This window comes from Phycodurus eques, chromosome 3 (genome assembly GCF_024500275.1).
Source record: "Phycodurus eques isolate BA_2022a chromosome 3, UOR_Pequ_1.1, whole genome shotgun sequence".
Lineage (NCBI taxonomy): Eukaryota > Metazoa > Chordata > Actinopteri > Syngnathiformes > Syngnathidae > Phycodurus > Phycodurus eques.
In genome coordinates, this window is record NC_084527.1 from 15,152,485 (window position 1) to 15,172,408 (window position 19,924).

General features: G+C 40.9%; 1 protein-coding gene across 5 annotated transcripts in view; it reads left to right on the forward strand.

Moving 5' to 3' along the window:
- Positions 1 to 19,924, forward strand: part of adgrv1 (adhesion G protein-coupled receptor V1) — a 112,135-nt gene that overhangs the window by 63,756 nt on the left and 28,455 nt on the right. For 3 of the 5 annotated variants that reach the window (XM_061672220.1, XM_061672221.1, XM_061672222.1), the window contains 4 exons: positions 874 to 1,120; positions 1,225 to 1,367; positions 2,315 to 2,475; positions 2,995 to 3,095. In XM_061672220.1, the coding sequence (XP_061528204.1) occupies positions 874 to 1,120; positions 1,225 to 1,367; positions 2,315 to 2,475; positions 2,995 to 3,095 (652 nt within the window). Of the gene's footprint in view, positions 1 to 873; positions 1,121 to 1,224; positions 1,368 to 2,314; positions 2,476 to 2,994; positions 3,096 to 19,924 lie in introns of those variants that run through there. The other 2 variants (XM_061672223.1, XR_009768284.1) reach the window with 2 other exon arrangements.

Genomic DNA, 19,924 nt, shown 5'->3' on the forward strand with positions numbered 1-19,924 from the left:
AGGAAACTTTACAAATAAAATAGTAACAACCTTTCTATTCGTAATGCTTCGATGAATAAAGATAAATTAGGTACACTAGGAAATACTGTGAATGGCGATTGTTTGCGATGCTTTCTGTTTCGTATCAAAGTCAGCTTAGTACAGCTAGCTCTTGATTTTGTTCTGAATGTGGATTTGTGGGTCTGCTGCTGCTCAGTACAAGGGCTGATCTATTCATACCTACAGTGAAGCATGGTGGTGGCAGCATCACGCTTAGGGGCTATTTTTAATCAGCTGGAACTGTTGCTTTAGCGTATACAAGATGTAGGAAATTATGAACAGTTTGAAATAGCAGTCAATTTTAGCGCTACATTCTCTGGCTTCTGCTAGAAAGCAAAAAATTTAAATAACAGGAACAGCTACTATAGCTGAAATTTATTTGGGGTTTATCAGAGGCACATTTTAATGGTGGCAGGTGAGTGCTGCCTCCCATTTAACAAAAGCCACATCAAGTTATTTTTAATTCTCTTTTGGAAAAATAATTTAAAAAATGTGATTGAGCTGTACAGGTTATAGGTCACTAATGGTGGAAAATATTCTGAAATTATTTATCTTGGACTAATTTTTTATACTGTACCAGAAGAACCTGGCATTTTAACGGGTGTGTAGACTTTGAATATCCACGGTATGTATCCTCACCTACACTGATGATTGGGTTTAGCTGGTTACTGTAAATAAATTCAAGGTGAAGGTTGTCAAAGTGGGCCTTGCATCCTTTAATATCCCTGTATGTGGCCCTTGTAAGAAAAAGTTTAGACACCCCTGTCTTAAAATACTGTACCGGTATGTGTTTTGTGTTTTTAAATAATGTGTCTCTTTGTGTGCTTTCTCCAGAGGGGGCACCATCCTGGACACATGTGCACATATGTCCATCTCTGCCTTCCAGTGGTATCCCACACAAATCAATGGACACAAATTCAGAGGGTCTAACACAGACTTTTTCCAGCTTCCTGACACTCTGCTGGCAGTGCCGGCCGTCTCCTCCCCTGACTGCAGGAACCTCAGCCGTATTCAGCTGATAGAGTTTAGAAATGACCTCTGGTTTATCACCAACAATGCAACAAATGCTCTCAATGGGAAGGTAGGGATTTACACCTCTTTGTGTGTTTCACGCAGCAGGTGGCGGTCTTGCCCCATACAAAAATAGTTTAACCAGCTCGCAATACCGCTTCTGTTCATGTGTAGGTTTTCTCAGTCAGTTTAGAGGACAGAAGAAGGTCAAGACCCCTTGGAGATGGTATAGAGGTGATATATCGTATCCACACTGCTGGTCAGCCACTTAAACCAGGACGTTCTATGTGCCTTCTCTGGAACCAGACCACTGCAAGGTAGGCCACCACAGATATATAAGTCAGGCGCCTTGGCATTAAAAATGCATACCAAATAAAACATTGTGTTGTGTATGTTCAGGAAAACGTTTTTTTCTTTTGGTCTTTTCCCTTAGATTTCCTTTGGAACCAAATCCAAATCCATCCATTTTCTATACCGCTTATCTTCACTTGGTGATTATTCAAATTATGGATGGGCATAAAGTAGGGGTTGAACAAGTAAAGATTATTTTGTAGTCAACAGTAATGTGATGAAACTCGAGTCAAAGTTGACGTCACACAGCGATCACCAACCTTTTTTGCGCCACAGACCAGTTTCACGACATATTATTTTGGAAATTAAGTTCCTCGTCACCTGTCGCGAGGTTCCACTGGTATGAAAATGTTAAGACTAGTGACAATTGGAATAGCCAAAGCTAGCGAGGCTAACCATTCTTGTCATTCACAACAAGCTTGTTTTCGTACTCTCGAAATTTGGTAACATGCCCATCGCTAATCCAAATACTCTGTAAAGCTGGTGGCGTGTGCTTCCCTATCTATCTGTCATCCTCATATATTTGGGCAAGGTCAGCTTGTTAAGGGTCCATGCACACCCTGCAAGTTTTACAGTGCCCAAGGACACGCTGCATTTGTCTGCAACACTGTGAATCCTCCCACTCACCTTCAGTCTAATGAGGACATTCTGGAGATCACCATTGGGGCTTAGAGTTTTGGCAGGTTCGGCTTTGTTGGAACAGCTCCCTGTACAATGTTATTGCAATAATCACACTGCTGAGAGATTGGACTGGGAGAGTCATGGGCTGGGAAAGCTAAACCTGACTAAACCTTAACAGAAAAAAACAATTGACCTTATGTCCGCTATCTTATATACACTCAAATGCTCAAATACCTGTAACCTAGTTTTTTATTTGTTTGTTTATTTCATGTCTCTCCTCTCCATGCTCTAGCTGGTCATCGGATCATCAGTACTGCAGGGTTGTGAAAGAAAGCGGGAGCTACGTGGAGTGCGCCTGCTCCCACTTATCTATCTACACGGCCTATGCTGAGTTTTCCCCCCTTGCATCAAATAACGAAGCCTTCTATGCCTCCGGGTTCATCTGCATCTCAGGTACACCACGTCGCCAGAGTGATGACTCACGATGACTGATTCACTTTGAATAATATCTCATCAGATGGCCATAAAATCAGTGGTGAAATTGGTTGGGTTTTTTTTTTTTTTTTTTTAGACTGATAACAGGAATTTACTTTTAACATTTTGAGTCACTAAGGCATCAATGGAACTGTTGACCCACCCATAATCATAATGAGACTCCCATCTGTTCATCATCCTTCATGATCCAGGAATTAGTCTGCTACTGCACAAATATAGTTTTTTCCCACTTTTGTTATCAGTTCAGCCTTGGCGGACGTCTGGGCACGACCGAGAAAAAAAAAAAAAAAAAAAAAGTCTAGTTCCTATGGTCATTATTACAAACTCTTATCTTCTACAGGTAGAAAATTTCAAACAAGTGATCAGTTTGCATCAATGTTCCAGTTTCAAAAATCACTTTGATACAAAATATGTTCTTGTGTAGTCTGCCTGCCTCATCCTTTAATTTCTTAACATTTTCTGCGTTTCCATTTTCAGCCTTTGCATTGGCCATTATAGCACATATCCTGTGCTCCCGTTTCCCTATGTTTGCTGCCAAATTGCTCGTTCACATGATGGTGAGCTGCCTCGGAACACAGGTAATGCAAATGTTCAGTTTTTAACTTCCATTGCGTCGCTACATGCTCATACCACACAGGCCTCACAAAAAAACTTCATCTGACCTCCATGACACCATGTCCTGTGTTTTTGGAGGGCATTTTAAGCAGTGTTAATATTTTCCTTGCATACTGACAATGCATGCTCACCACCCATCCCCTAAGCCACCAAACATTGTTTTTTTAAATTTTTGTAAATATTAATGAATATAGAAAAGGAAAGACAATCAGATGTCCCCGCTTTGCATTGTTTGTGGGCTCCCGTGTCCTGACAACGCAACCATGCCCCCCGCACTCTTGTCCATTAAAAATGCAAGCTGTCACATGAGCAGTGAGCAAGATATGCGGTCTCTGGTTTGTCTCTCTGCTGTGCGTATGTGTGCATGTGCGGGACTGGTAAATTTCCACAGGTAGCCCCTCTCTTTGGTTGACAAACATAAGTCTTGAGTCGTTGGGGGCTACGCACGTTGGGCTCAACCCGTTTATGGCCCGGAAAGAGCCCCTGGACCTAAATAGGTTTGGAATGGAAAATTCCATCCTGTTCTGTTTCTATGTCAATGTATGTTTAGGCCTCCTACTTGAAAATAAATGACACTGTGCTATTGTTTGTGAAATAGCGTTTTTTTTTTTCTCTTGTGTTCTGATCTCATGCCAATTGAATTTCAGCCTCTGAATCCCAAGGCCTAATCGAAGAGCTTTTACTTTTAAAAGCGATAGTCTGCCACTGGGAATCATTGTTGGACTCTTAAGTGCAGGATGATCTGAATTACGATTGACCATTTGCTGTCCTTGTCTTCACTTATTCTGTGTTTACAAATAATTCCAACCATAATTTGGCTACATTGTTGGACTGCAGAGACTATACTTGTATATTAGCATCCTATTTATGATGTGAAAAAGTCCTATAATCTTGCATCCCTGACCCAATAACTGTAGTTGGCACCATGAAGAAATGCCCTGTGGTGTCACACCATCGATTTGCACCGATAAAACTAGAACCAATCACTTCTGATGGAGTGGGCTCTTCATCTGCAGTGGCGGGGCCGATGCCGCTGGCTGATGGGAGCAAATTAAAGTTGCTGGTTTGATTTATGTCTCTGAGTATGACCCCCAGTTGTCTAGAAAGACCAAAAATATGTTGCAATGAGACTGAGAGGATGGAGCGGTTGAACGAAATGGAAAAGTTGGCGATGAGGTTAATGCCGCTGTTTATTGATTGCAGCAGTATGTCCTGCTGCCGTCCTTTCATCCCACTCGTGTCCAGAGAGAGAAAGTTCCGGGCTTGGCGCTATCATAGCTAATACAACAAGCTCTTAGGACAACAAGCAGAGGCAATGTTGATTCAGGCTCATCTAATTTTTGGTCTAAAGAAGATCCTGTTTTTTATGCTCTCCCCACGCTTTTTTGTGTTTTATTTTTTCCGGGTCCTCCGGCTTCCTACCACCTTCTGAAAACGTGCATGTTAGGTTCATTGAAGGCTAAATTGTACATAGGTTGGAATGTAGGTGGGAATGCTCGTTTGTCTATGATATGGGCCTATTGGTGCGATTGGCTGGCGACCAGTCCATGGTGTACCCCTCCTCTCACCCGGCCGTCTTGAGTTCACCACACACACAATAAGCACACATTTGCAGTTTATTTTTTTCCCGGTCAGAGCAGGGATTTTCATATTTTAAAAATCGATATATGTGTGTACCCCGCTTGACAAGATTAGTATACTGTATGCCCAGCTCTGTATAAAAAGCATCTAACTTTTGGTCTGGATACATCCCTGACCATTATTTCAACGTTTACCAATTTCTTCCCATTGTAAAACCATAGACAAAATCTTCCATTGTCAATGTGAAATATATGACTTTCTTCAGATTTATATCTTGCATTGTCAAAAAGGTCAAAACAGGCCGAAACTGAGCAGTTTACAGTCAAAACTATAACACAGACAAAAAATAATAACGATTTGTCCAATGCCAGCCTTCACTTCAAAGATATAAGTGCAATGAAGAAAAGGCTTCTCCAACTTGGCCAAGCACTTTTTCCCTGTACTCAGCAAGACAACTGAAAATTTCCTGAGTGGAATGGAAATTTACCCAAGGCATGGGTTAGGTCTCGTCGTGTGTGTGCATGTGCGTGTGTGCGCGCGCGTGTGTGTGTGTGTGTGTGTGTGTGCGTGTGCGTGCATGCATGTGTGTGTACCATTAGTAGCTTGCCAGTGTGTATGTAAATGCAGTATACACTGTAGAAATATATATTCCAAATGTACATACTGTAATTAATTGCTACTTTCCATAAAGATTTGTATGTGTCCATTAGTCTATCCAATACCTTATATGAGTTACATTTTTTTCTGTGATTACGTTCGTGGCTCTTTTTAATAAGAAAACTACCACTCTACAATATTGTACTTCATAACAACATAGTAATGACACAATTAAGTCCCAAGACAGTTTTTGCCCCATTTTTGCTTTAGTTCTGTGCTGCTTCTTCTGGTGTGTGCGCTTTGGCCACCTCGGAGTAGTATAATACAGACACGGATCTACACTAAAAACATGTCGCTGGCCAAAACTCAGTAGTATTAGTTGTTTTATATATATATATATATATATAAAAAATATATATATATATATATATATATATATATATATATATATATATATATATATATATATATATATATATATGTTAATATATACCTGTGATTATTGTTATATTATCTGTCTACATTTGTAGCTCCTCCATTTGTGTTTAAATATCCATTTTAAAGGTTGAAAACACCACAACACCTAATGCATGTCGGAGTATCATTTTCATTTCTATTTAATTTCTCTTCATCACACTTTCTTTCTTCTCAGGGGTAATACTTTCAAATCTTGCTGAGTCTCACACAAAGTAACTTGGGATTGCACACTGCTTTGTAAACAGGAGATGTAATGTCTATCGTTGCTGTCATCAGCCCTGGTCATCTACTTTTCGCGGCACGTGGGATCTAGTGGACCAACGGGACACACAAGTTGTGTTAACGCTAGCAGCATAAGTCACTATTGTTTGGAGTGCTTGCCTAAACTTCCCACTCAAAACATTCATTGACTTTGCTTCTTTACCTTTTGACCTTGACTTATAGTTTGCGAGCTATTGGATGTTCACTTTCAATAAATGTTTCTCCACATTTACCGAACGGGGTGACAAGTTCTTCCTAAATATAAATGCAATCCAATGAAAACACAATTTAATGTGTAATGCGTTGTAATAACACAGTCCCCCAACCCGACCCATCTCGGGAAGTCATTTTGACTCAGTAAAGTATTTCCCCTCTCTCTATTCCCACTGTTGTGTTTTATCTGAGTGAGTGTTTCGGTAACTCATGTTCTGGTGAAAGGATTTCCTGTTAGCTTCGGGAGCAGCTCCAGGATTCAGAGCTTTGCTTCTAAGGCCATAAACACATACGTGACAACCTCTCCTCCACGCACAACACCCTCCAGCCCACCTTCCTTCCAGTATTTCAACAGAGTGAGCAAGCGCTTGTGGTTACTGCTGGGATTCCCAAATGTCTGGGTTTGTGTGACTATAGTTGGCCAACTCTCCGGGAGGGGGCGTGTCGGGATGAAAGATCAACACGATGGAAGTCTTTTTCCTGAGGAAGTTTACCCGTTCCCATCATGACCAATTAATCATTGAAACAAAAAACAATTTGCTTTGTTTATTTGACGTCAGAGAATATGCCCTATCCTATTTTTGTTATTTTATTTTTTGCGTGTGTGTCTGAGGGAGCAAGAAGAGACTAATGCAAGTTGTGTAATTGGCTCTGAGAGATAGAAACAACTGGGTGCGTGTCTTTGTGAGAGAACTGCAGTCAAGACTTGTTTTCGGCTGAGGAGGAGTATAATTCTTGTCTTTCATGTTGCTATCGTCCCATCATGAGATATCCACAGATCGGATACAGATCAGAATAATGTTGTTTCATATGATGAGCTTGTCATCTCTGCTTTTTTTTGTCTGTAAATTATGGCTAATGTTGTCTTTGTGTTGAACTCCCTTTATCTTTCTCCTGGGATTAGCTATGAATATTATCAGGCACCAAAATGCGGTCTCTCTCTGATTCTCTCACTCCCTTTATCCTTCTAGAAGTGACAGGGCACATCCTGTGTGACTCATCAGTTTGACCAATGAGGAGCTTCCCTAATCTAATTACAGACAGTCCAGTGCCCCACTTCATGTTTTATTATCATTACCAGGGGCCTTATCAAGGATTCCTGCAGAACTCCTTGTAAACAAAGATGACTTTGTTTAAATGTGACCTTACTCGGAAAACCCAAACCATTATTTAACCTCGAAAGTGGAACATCCAAAAGTGGTGCAATTTGGAGTTCAAAACAAATTTCCTGGAAGAATATGCCTTGGAACAAAAAACAAAAATGTTGAGTACAAATTATTATTTGTGAAATCACGCAAGATCCCGTCCAGTGTGGAAGTTTGTCTTAAAATTAGAGCAACTCGAAAGTCAACCAGCGTCATGAAAGGATTGTGCTCCACTTTGGAGGTTCCTCTGTACTGCTCTCCAAAGTGTGTTGTACAAAGATGCACCACTTTAACATTCCTGCCCTTTGGTGTGTATAATGAGTACAGTGTGATATCCTTCTTTAGCTGTTGAAGACACACTTTTGTTCTAATACTGTCTGCTAGAGGTATAAAATATTTGTTAAATGTTTTTTTTTTTTTTTTTTTTTTTGCAATGTCAAAGCACAGGTTTCTTCGAGAGATAAACTATCCCAATTGAAACATGCAATCTTGCTTTAATCCCATTTGAACAACGTCCTAAATGTGTGAAAGCTTCTCAACTGGAATCATGCTAATTTACCCCATATTGATTCAATGCTTCTGCCATTAAAAACATCAAAGTTTAAACAATTGCAATCAATTCATACAGCCTACAATTACAACTAATGGATATGGTGCCTATTCTGCCTCTGGGATGAGTGATTTATTTCAATACTCAAGTGTAATGCAATTGGGATCTGTGTCATTGTCTGTGCTGCAAGTGACTCTGCCCTTTCTGGACCCAGAGTTTTGCCAAATGTCTATTGACCAAACAGCTGGTGACCTCAAAATTGCTTCCATGAACTTTCCTCTATTTCCAGAAAAAGCACAATATCAACAGTAACGAGAGGCCACGGCAACCTCTCACCTTTGGCCTGGTTCTACACTTAGCTCTTATCTTGTCTGGTATCCGGTAGATAACTTAGCACATTGAGTATGTAAAGGGGTGTTATTATTATGTAAGTTATTGACACCCTTAGCATGGCATATTGTATCATGCAGAACATAATTCTATGACAACTGTTGTGTAATTTCATTTTGGAAAAGAGCTGGTGCAACCTTGGCTGCACAAAGTTGACTCGCTGTCAGTTGAGTTTATCATGGAAAGATGGGAAGAGGGTGTAATCAAAAGACAATATCATTCATTGTAAATAAACAAGGTGTAAAATTTGTATGAGCATTCAACAACAATTCTACCATTTCTTTGTATTAGTGCAATACTCCATGCAGTGGCATGTACCTTGTACCTGGTTCAGATTTGTCAAAGAACAAACAGGACCGCTGACACTACAGATGATAAACAAAATGGGGACCTACAGAACTGTTTAGTAACATTCTATTTTTGCAGTTTGACCGCTTGTCTTGGCTGCACTGTGCATGTCAAGTGAACTTTGCTGGTTTGGACGACATTTGTTTACCCTGAAACCATTGAGCTCATTGGTGCTACGGATGGATACATGCAGCGGGTTTCACAAGATTGCTTGACAATATGGGAGAACACAGTTAGCGACAATAATGGCTGCAGCCATCTTAATTGCCTGAAATGAGTCGCCTAACTTCCTGAGGGAATCAGGATATCTTCAACAGAGGAAGGAAAAAGCCATTGCTTTAATCGAGTGTAATCACATCTAAAATGTCTTTTGTTTCAAGGTTCAAGGTTGTTCATTTCAAACAATAAACATGATGCAAATTACAAATGGCCAATCAAACGGATTTTACACACACTTCACATACTCTACCAACTCTTCTACCGAATCTTTGTAAATATGAAAATACCACCTTTGTCAATGTTGTTGTCCAACACAACATATAATCAGAATAACGAGACACATGCATATGGCGGCATCCATGCATCCACAAACAAATAGGATCCACAGATGGCACTGAGCGTTAATACCCTCATTTCAACCAAGCCATAAAACAGACCAGACTTCAAGCTTCTGCAGCGTCTACGTGAACCTGTAGGGGTCAGTCTAGCTCCATAGATTTGTTCAAGTTCAAGACTCAAATGAAAGAAGTCTCTAACACTACCTTGTACTACTCTGGTACTCCCCAAAGATATACTTATTAAGACTGGCGAACAGCAAGAGTCTCTCATAACCAGAACAAAATAATTTAATAAAACACTTTCATGCTGTAAACAGAATCACAGCCAAATGAAGCGTTGAGCAACAGTTAAATAACAACTAGAATGTTAGGGCAAAGATGTTACACTATGAGTTCCCTATCCAGCAGGAATAACACAGATGAAACACATAGTCAACCTGTTGACAAATCAATCACCATGAGAAATACTGTGTTACTCAACCATGTCTAGGCTGACAGCGTGTTGAATGGGCGGAGCATTTTTTAGTCTGCTTAAACTACTTTTCTTGATAAAATTAGTTATCATCAGAATAATACAACCCCAATTCCAGTGAAGTTGGGACATTGTGTTAAACATAAATAAAAGCTGAATAAAATTATTTGCAAATCATGTTTCACCTATATTTAATTGAATACACGAGAAAGACAAGATATTTAATGTTCAAACTGCTAAACTTTTTAGCAAATAATCATTAACTTGGAATTTGATGGCTGCAACACGTTCCAAAAAAGCTGGGACAGGGTCATGTTTACCACTGTGTTACATCACCTTTTCTTTTAACAACATTCAATAAATGTTTGGGAACTGAGGACACTAATTGTTGAAGCTTTGTAGGTGGAGTTCTTTCCCATTCTTGCTTGATGTACAGCTTCAGCTGTTCAACATTCCGGGGTCTCCGTTGCCGTATTTTACGATTCATAATGTGCCACACATTTTCAATGGGAGACAGGTCTGGACTGCAGGCAGGCCAGTCTAGTACCCGCACTCTTTTACTACGAAGCCACGCTGTTGTAACACGTCCAGAATGTGGTTTGGTATTGTCTTGCTGAAATAAGCAGGGGCGTCCATGAAAAAGACGTTGCTTGGATGGCAGCATATGTTTCTCCAAAACCTGTATGTACCTTTTCAGCATTAATGGTGCCTTCACAGATGTGTAAGTTACCCATGCCATTGGCACTGACACAGCCCCATACCATCACAGATGTTGGCTTTTGAACTTTGCGTCCATAACAGTCCATGATGGTGTTAGCTTCATGCTAACATTCATTCGTGGGGCTGTTCAGCTTCAGCTAGTAATGGGCCTTCAGTCACACTTCTCAATGACTCTCTATTTTGGACCACATCAATAAGACATTTTCTTTATTGGAAGAAAAGGGAAGTTTTGAAATGGCCCAAGCCAGAGCAAAGACTTAATTTTTTTTTAAAAGAGATCTAAAAGACCTAAATCCAGTTGAAAATCTTTTGAGGTCATGTGAAGAGGTCAGTGCACAAGTAATGAAATTTGGAGCACTCCGGTAGTGCATCACGGTGCACAAAACCTTTATTTGGGTGTGGATACAGCTTCTTGTGTGTTGTTTTTTTTTTTAAATGTATTTTGTATTGTTCAGGTCAGAAGTTATGTTATGTCCTTTTAAGAAACAGTTTTGAATGTACTCATACCTGGACAGTACGAGGCGTACGACCCAAATGCAAGACTAGGTGGCAAAAGACAGTTCCAAAAAAACTGTTAAATTAAACAGGCTGAGTTCGGTACACGGGTAGTCAGTCAAGGAAGGCAATGGTATCCAAAAGCGTGAAGCAAAAAGACAAGGTCAGTAAGGGTCGAAGCTTATTATGAGTCAGTGGCGAGAACAAGGAATGCGGGAACATAGTACAACAAACTGGCGACGAGACAGAATGACACACGGGCTTAAATACGTGAGGTTATCAGGGATAACGAGGCTCAGGTGAGGAAGGCACAATCACAAGCAGGTGGGAGGAGGGGTATGCAGACATGGCGATTGTAGTGTCATGTAATGTTTGTTGCATGGTTCAAGAAGGAGCCCTTCCAATGTTGTGAGACTGAACCACAAGAAACCACATAAGATGCTCACGCTATGACCATATAGATGCTATTTTGCGAGTTGTGGTGTACGCCCACATCACGTAAGTGTATAATAACTACAGTTTGTTGACCTTGAGAAGCGCTTCTCAGTGTTTGCAGAGTATGTGTGTGTCGCGTGTCATACGTCCCAAAGGTTTCTCTGTCTGGTCTCTAGACGCAAAAAGAGAATTTCCTTGAAAGTAATCTTTAATGGAAAGCAGATGCAGTTTTCCAGCAGCAAGCCAAGCGCTCTTTGATTTAAGTGTGAATATATATAAGTAGAGTGGCCTGTTGGAATTTACCTAAATGTGCTTCAAGTGGCTGTGTGGCGCTTGGCTTCTGTATTTGACTTGAGTCATGAGAAAATAGTTCACTCTCACTTGTATTGCCTTGTTAACCTTAAGGAGAAAAACAATCTGGATCTGCAACATTAACTGGGGACTGCACAAAGTTTCAAGGAAATTGGTTAACTCATCCTGCTAACAAATAACTGACTGACACAGAAATGATCATTTTAAAGTACAATGGAGGCTCGAAAGTTGAATGCTTCAAAGGTGATACAGTTCCAAATTTGTGGTCGATGTTTCCTTTTGTGGCTTTTGGAGACACTTGTTCCAAAGAATGACCATTCTGATCAAGAGCAGAAGATGAGAAGTAAGTCCCAGTGAGACCACGCGCATTGTCACGTGTTATAAAAGTTAACAGTGGTTTAGTATTTTTGTTATCATGGTTAACAAGTGAGAATGTTAAAAATATGAGCTGAACAGTGGTCAACTTATTTTTATACATGTATTACAGTTATGATACGATAACATACGGACTTCATCGACCGTTAGTTAAAAGTGTTTTCTGAATTTGAACAAAGTGGAGGCAGTCTAGCTTCATGGGATGGATTGTGACTTGACGCAGTGTCTGATGACACCATAAACTTGTTTACATGTTGAAGTGCTACAGCCGCTTCAACACTATCAACCTGCTGACAGTCTCTACGCCGGAGGTCCAAATCCTACATGAGCTAAAGTTAGTCTTTATTCTTGGAATCTCCTTCCCAGAATACATTCTTTTCGCCTCCCTGGTCGTGTTTGTTGCTGTTTCACACATAGACGTGGTATACTGTATAGTGTTGCTGTGCGTCCCTCAGTGCATTCTACTCGAGATCCCTTGTTGTGGTTGTTTGGATGGGAAACACACCAAAGGGGAGAGGGTGTTTATTTGCCAACAGCTGGCTCAGCAAGTAAACCTCGGCCTGAGGTTCTACCCCAAACACCCGTGAACTTTACTTTTATCGTGTGGCCTCAGTGAACTGGAATTGCAACTCACAAAACAAACATCTTATCTTGTTGTGACTATCCATTGAGGCTTGAAATATGCAAGGCGGTCCAACAAGACTGATATTTGAGATCAAACACTTGCAATGGAGGTTTCAGCTATTCTTTTCATCGTGATCATGCATGGACCTCCTGTTGGCGTCATATTTTTTTATTTTAATAACCTGACCTGTCAAACCCCTACTCCCGTCACCCTCCAGCCACACACAAACACACACACTGGCCTACTAACCCAGCTATCAGCCAGGCCTGTGTAACCTGCCTCATGCAACTGCCTGTCCAGTGCACTTCAGTACATAAACGGCACGTCCGCCACAACTGACAAACGGGAGCATGTGAACAGGCTGATGATGCTCACAGTACAATACAGTATAGGAACGCAAGGGGCTGGAAAATGGCACAGCAACACAAATTGTACTAGTGACATGAATACTGCTGAGGGAGTCTCGTCTCGCAGACCTCTGGGCATCGCTTTTCGAATAAATAAATGTTATTTCAGCCAAGACTGAATGAATCATATAAGGACAGGAACAAGCGGTTTTGACTAATGAGTGGACATTGCGAGAGCCAAACATGTCATCATCTCATACTTCTGTTTTTGCTTTGCTGTATTTCATTGTGAGAAAAAAGGCAAACAGCCAGGGAGCAGGCTGCGGCTGGAACCAGCTAGATCAGACCGGTAGCTGTTTGGGGGAGGGGGGAGTTAGAGGAGGATGAGGAGGGTGGTGGTGGTTGGACTGCGGTTGTTGGTGAGGATGAAAAGGAACTATAAGAAATGGATAGAATGGCTGGAGGAGGGGAGAGGATGGATGGATGGTCTGGCAAGCAGACAGCTCTGGGTCCCCCTCTACCCCCTCCCTATATTGGTCAGTGATGTAATGCAGGCTAGTGCTATTTATAGCCACGCTGCTGCACAGCTTCCATAGCGTCAGCACACTGGGCTACATTGATCAGCGGTGAAAGTCTCTGGGAGCTTGACAGCAACAACCACCAGTAGCACACAGCCACAGGAACCAAATGTTGCTTCCTGTGCCTTGTCCGGTTATGAATACAAAATGTTGATCTTTTTCAGACTTGAAATTAATTCTCTTTTAGCGTCAAATCAATATCACTAAAAGGTGCCTTTGATACTTCCCCATTTCACCCGAAAAATTTAGATTTTCCATATTCACTTTATTAGGTAGTTGTTAGATGCTGTTAGAAATGCATGTTGGTCAAGCTCCCACACTTGTTTATATAAATGAACTGCAGGAGGACAATGTACATGCAAACAGCAATATATGTCAGCTTGCTGATAGGGTGGACATTTTTTGGCCTTGTTATTGGCCCGATTAGCTATCGTGGGCCATTTCCCAGATTGGGCAGACATATTTTGTCGGCCCTTCTTGTAGTGTGACATAATCCACGACCATCGATTTGGCCCTATGATAGCCCTACGACGCCGATAATCCACAACCAACGATTTGGCCCTATGATAGCCCTACGACGCCGAAATTAAAAGTCTAGCGTGTTTGATTTTTTATTTTTTTTCTTCGGTGTAGTATGACATATGAACGACAAATCTCTCAGTCCATACAGTGAAGGTCTTCAACCCCATTCAATACTGATGTGGTGTTGGATCTCATTAAATTGTGTAGGTTAATCCAAGGTTGTTTTTGTGTTTTCAGCTATGCCTTGAAGTCTTGCAAGTGAATCAACACCTCAGTGTATAACTTGGCAATCTTGAAATCAAATCAGTCTGGCTCTATTTTTGGATACTTCATTCCTGTTCGGCCGGCTTTTAGCTGCCGCAGGCAAGTCGTCACATGACACAAGCCGTGCTGACGTGTACCTCCCAGAGTTAGTCAGTAGCCTGAAGGTCTAGACAGGTCGACTCCTTGCGCCTTGCACAATGGAGAAGTCGAGCGGGGGACAAAGGACAGGGCGGTAGATAGGTCCCGATAAACCCTCCGTCCGCACCTGACGCCCTTCCCACCCTGATAACCTCTTCCCCGTGAGAAGTCATCATTACCTGACGGCTGCTGACATGTACCCTCTATTATTTTCACAAGGAACTGAACAAAGGCCGCATGCTATAACTGTGACCTGCATACGTACAGAGCCCACCTCAAACAATAAGATCTCCTTAAGGGCCTTATCTATCGAAATCCATACTTGTATCTTCAGCTGCTTACTTTAAACAGAGTAGCAGCTCTTTTATTTACTGCATCGTCTCATTATAAAGACAAAATCAACAGGTGCACACTACTATTGAAGTAGGGGATATAGTCCAAATTAGATTTATCCAAGGTCAGTCTGTGTATAATGAGAGGTGGTTACATAATTATACTCCCACGCCTAATTAGGACTTTGACTTTACGTGTCATTGCTGGAGAAGTTTGGATGAGTCTGCTCTGATAGTAAAATTGACTTTTTCTTGTTCCCTCACATGCTATGGGACATCCACTCATTTTGTGTAGCTCTTGTCCTCGTTAGGGTCACAGGTGAGCTAGAGCCTACTCCAAATGATTTTGTGCGAGAGTCGGAGCAAACCCTGTACTGGTCGCCAGTCAATCGCATAGCACATACAGACAAACAAGCATTCACACTTACATTCACACCTATGGACAATTTGGCGTCTTCAATGAGCTTAACATCCATGTTTTTTATCCGAGTGAGGATGCGTGAGTACCCAAAGAAAGGCCACTCAAGCACACGGAGAACATGCAAACGCCAAATCAGAGTTTCAATCCCAAAACCTCAGAACTGTGAGGCATATGTGCTAACCACTAGACTACCATGCTGGCCTTGCTATGAGACCGCCAGTTTTTATTTCATTAAGCTAATTTCCTCCAACTTTTGTAGAATAAGACATTCTGCACAGTAACATGCCTTGAAATTACGACTTTTTACAAACCATGTGATTGTGTTCCGATACTAATGTTTGTGTGGAGCTCTGCTTAACCACCACTTCCCAGAGAAGTATCCAAAAATAAAGCCGTGTGTGTTCTTTAGCAGACCTTATGAAGACCTTAAGAAAAGTCGGTTTTTAGGTCATGCCCACACAAACTCATTTGCCTTTCATTAGTTATCCCTTACAAGGCTGTATCTGTTTTGTCATTCTCTCAATCGAGATCACCAGTTTCAGCCATTTGGTATTTAGCCTGAAGTGTGACAGAATGACACAAACATACAGTACATAGCAACGACATTGCGCTGATGATGCACTAGAACAGACTAGGCTTTACAGGATCAGGATGTTTGGGGCCGATCAGGGAGTTAAAAAAACGATCTGGTCACAAGATGGAGGAATGTGTGTTAAATGACCTGTTCATTTACTGTATATACTTGTGTACTTAATTGCTCAAAAAAAATTATATTTACAATAAATAATGTATCTTTGTTCCTCTATTTATGCCAGTGAGGCATAGTGGCAGACAGAACAAATAATAAATGGTCTTCTATTAGATGGCAGGAAGTACATACAGTAATTAATGTATCCACTTTTTGTGACATTTTTGTTTGTCGGTGTGCCGTGAGATTTTTCAATTGTAAAATATGTTCCTTGGTTCCATAAAGGTTGGAAATCACTGCTCAGATTGTGTATACTATTCAGTCAGGTCAAACCAACATTACATGACAGAAATAATGCGTGCTAACTTACTGGAATTAAATGACTTTATTTTTAATTAAATTACTTCACCCACACCGAAACTTTAGCGCATAACATCCAACCGTTTGTGCTACCGCTAGCTTGCTCGGCTACATAACATTTTATTGCCTGCTTGTGAGCCGTATCGTATTAAAAGTATGTGAACATACTTCAAGCAAGCCTTAAACGAACGTCCTCTCCTGTCCTGCGCACCGGTGACCACCAACACATGTTTTTCCACATTTCCACATTTTGTGCTTATAATACAGTCGAGCCAGCTCGCTCCACCCTTGTTGTCGTCGCCACGGTAACGAGTGTATCCGGTCACATTTGAGTTGACAGATAAAGCCCAATGATCGTAAAAAACGAGATCGTAAAAAACGGGAATTTCATTGCAGTAGTCTGACAGTGCAATCGCGAAAGAGCAAATTTGTCTTGTAGTCTGATCCGGGCATTACGTGTTGCCTGTCCCACACCCCGACGTTTTTTTTTCACTTTTTTTTCACTTTTTCACCGTCAGACATTTACAGTACTATGTCAAAAGACACGCGACAAGGCTAAAAATAAACTAGCTTTTGGATTCAAATATACTGTGCACGCGGTGACGCATAGTTAATGTCTTTTGCGGAGCTAATCAATGACATCGTTGATCAGATAGGCGAATTATCACATTAAAGCCGATCACCCGATCATCATAAAATGCTAACTATAGGCCGATATCGATCAGCCCGATCAAATGTGTGTAACGTCTAGAACAGACAACTGTAAAGACGTTATAAGGCGCATGTACACTGGACCCTATGAGGTCGAACACAATCCGTTCCTATTATAAAACATTTATTAACTACAGGCAATGTTTTAAGTAAAAATTATAAACTGTTTTTCAAGTGTTGTGTAAAAAAAAGGAAACCCAAATAGTATGAATTTAAATTTTTTTTAAAAGAATTCTGTCCTAACTTTGACAACAAGTGATCCTCACTGTAAATTCTTATTTTATGGCTTTGAATGAGAGTCTTTGTGCTGTTGTGCATTCTTCTTCACTTGATACTGCTTGTAGAAGTTTCTCCTTGTTCTGGAAAAAGTGTCAAAGACTAAGATTAAGCCAAAGAAAAAGCAAAATGCTCAGTTATTCCTTTGATATCACATGACTGATGTCTACACTACTGGTTCAAGCTTTGCTTATTTATTTTATTTTTACATACTGTTGTAAATTAAATTTGATTGCTGCAGCCACGCTTTGAAACACTGATTAAATTCAATATGGTTGTTACTTTGACCAAAGGAAAGACAACATCCATCCATCCATTTTCTGAGCCGCTTCTCCTCACGAGGGTCGCGGGCGTGCTGGAGCCTATCCCAGCTGTCATCGGACAGGAGGTGGGGTACACCCTGAACTGGTGGCCAGCCAATCGCAGGGCAGATAGAAACAAACAACCATTCGCACTCACAGTCATGCCTACGGGCAATTTAGAGTCTCCAATTAATGCATGTTTTTGGGATGTGGGAGGAAACCGGAGTGCCCGGAGAAAACCCACGCAGGCACGGGGAGAACATGCAAACCCCACACAGGCGGGGCCGGGGATTGAACCCGGGTCCTCAGAACTGTGAGGCTGACGCTCTAACCAGTCGCCCACCGTGCCGCCGAAAGACAACATTTGAAGGAAAATTATCTTGATTTCCAACATTCTAGAGCATCTAACCTTTAAAATAAATTTCGTACTTTTGTATTGAACAATAATTTGTGAGTGGACAGCAATGTGTCCTACTAGTTAGCATTTCTGCCTCATAATTCTGATGTTCAGGGTTTAAATCTCATCTCCTCTGACCTTCCTGTGTGGAGTTTCTTAGTTCTCCCCGTGCTTGCGTAGGTTTTCTCTGGGTATTTCCTTCCACATTCCCAAAAAAGTGCATGTAAGGTTTACTGGTGACTCAAAATTGCCCATAGGTGTGAAAGTGAGTGTGAATAATTGTCTGTATGTGCCCTGCGATTGGCTGGCAACCAGTCTAGGGTGTGCCCCGCCACTCATGCAGTCAGTTGGGATAGGCTCCAGCTTACCCCGGGACCCTAATGAAGACAAGCCCTATAAAAAAGAATGGACCCAATGCAAATTCCAACCCAATTCACAACACACAGGATGATACAAGATAATATAAAATCCATACAAAACTGAATACCATAGTAATAAATAAATATAACGCAAAGCTCGCAACTCTTTTTGCATGGTCAGGGAACGCAAAGGTGAAGAAATTTTTTTTTTTTTTAAGAAATGATTTCAAAAGTGCCAGAGTTTGGACAAGTTTTATGTATTTTTGGGAGTCGGTTAATTCCATGGATGAATAATTGTGACTTGTGAACATTTGAGGAAGCTCGGTTGAAACCTCTACTGATGCAGTTGACTCAGACCAAATCCAGTCTGTTGCATTCTGGTGCCCATACAGCCACTATAGTGTACAGTATGTACATGTGCCTGAAACATTCCCTGCTGTTTTTGTTTTTCTAAATATTTTGGGTGTCTCCCTCTACGCTGGCAGGCTCTTAACTACCTGAACAGCTTCTCTTCCCAGGCTCAATTCCAGGCACTGAGGGTATGGGTTCCTTTTTTGTGCCATCACACCCACTCAACCCTGCAGGGCTTGGATGGAAAAATGACTGACTCAGAAGTCCGATTTATGTAAAAGTGAACGGTTCTTACTCAAGATGGGAAAAATCCAAAAATGGTCACAGTGGTTTTTTTCCCTGTGTTCCCCAAAAAGGGAGCAAAATGTTATGGAGAGAAACGTTACTTGTCCGCCGTTGGCCATTTGCTGCCCGCTGCGGGTTTTTTTATTGGCCACTTGCAAATTCTGCACTAATAATAAATTAAAAACACGGCCTGCATCTGACGGATACAATAAAAAGTTGAAAGATATCAAAACATTTTTTAATTAAAAATAAAAATGGGGAAAAAGTACAAGATACAGTATCACACTTCCTTTTATATTATTTCAAAAAATAATGAAATGTATAAAAAATGTTTACCTAAAACTGTTTTAAAAAATGAACATTACAAGGTATCACGCTACTATTTTATATAACATTTTTTAGAATTTGACACTGATGTTGTAGGGGTACACTTGCTTGACTTTGGCACAGGCAGTCTGGGTTCTGTTCCCACTCAGCGAAGATTTGAATGGTTGTCTGTCTGTATATTTGACTGGCACCCAATCCAGGTTGTCGTCTGCCGTTTGCCTAAAGTCAGCTGGGATAAACTTCAGCTCCCTGCGACCCTTAATAAGTGATACTGAAGATGCATGGATGGATGGATGGATGGGTTGGTGGATTTTGTAGAAGTTGAATGTTACAAGGTAGTGGCTGTTTTTATTTTTAAAAGTAAAATAAAAAAAATAGAATCATTAAATGTTACAAGATAGCATCCATTTCTTTTAAATCTTGTTACACGACATCACACTTATACTAATACAAACACTGCATTAATACTTTGTCATCGATAATAAAAAGGTCAGATGTGAGTTTTCCCCCCTTAGAATACATTTATCTGCTGAGCATATCGTTAGGCTAAAAACATAGTTGCTGAAGTCATATTTAAATAT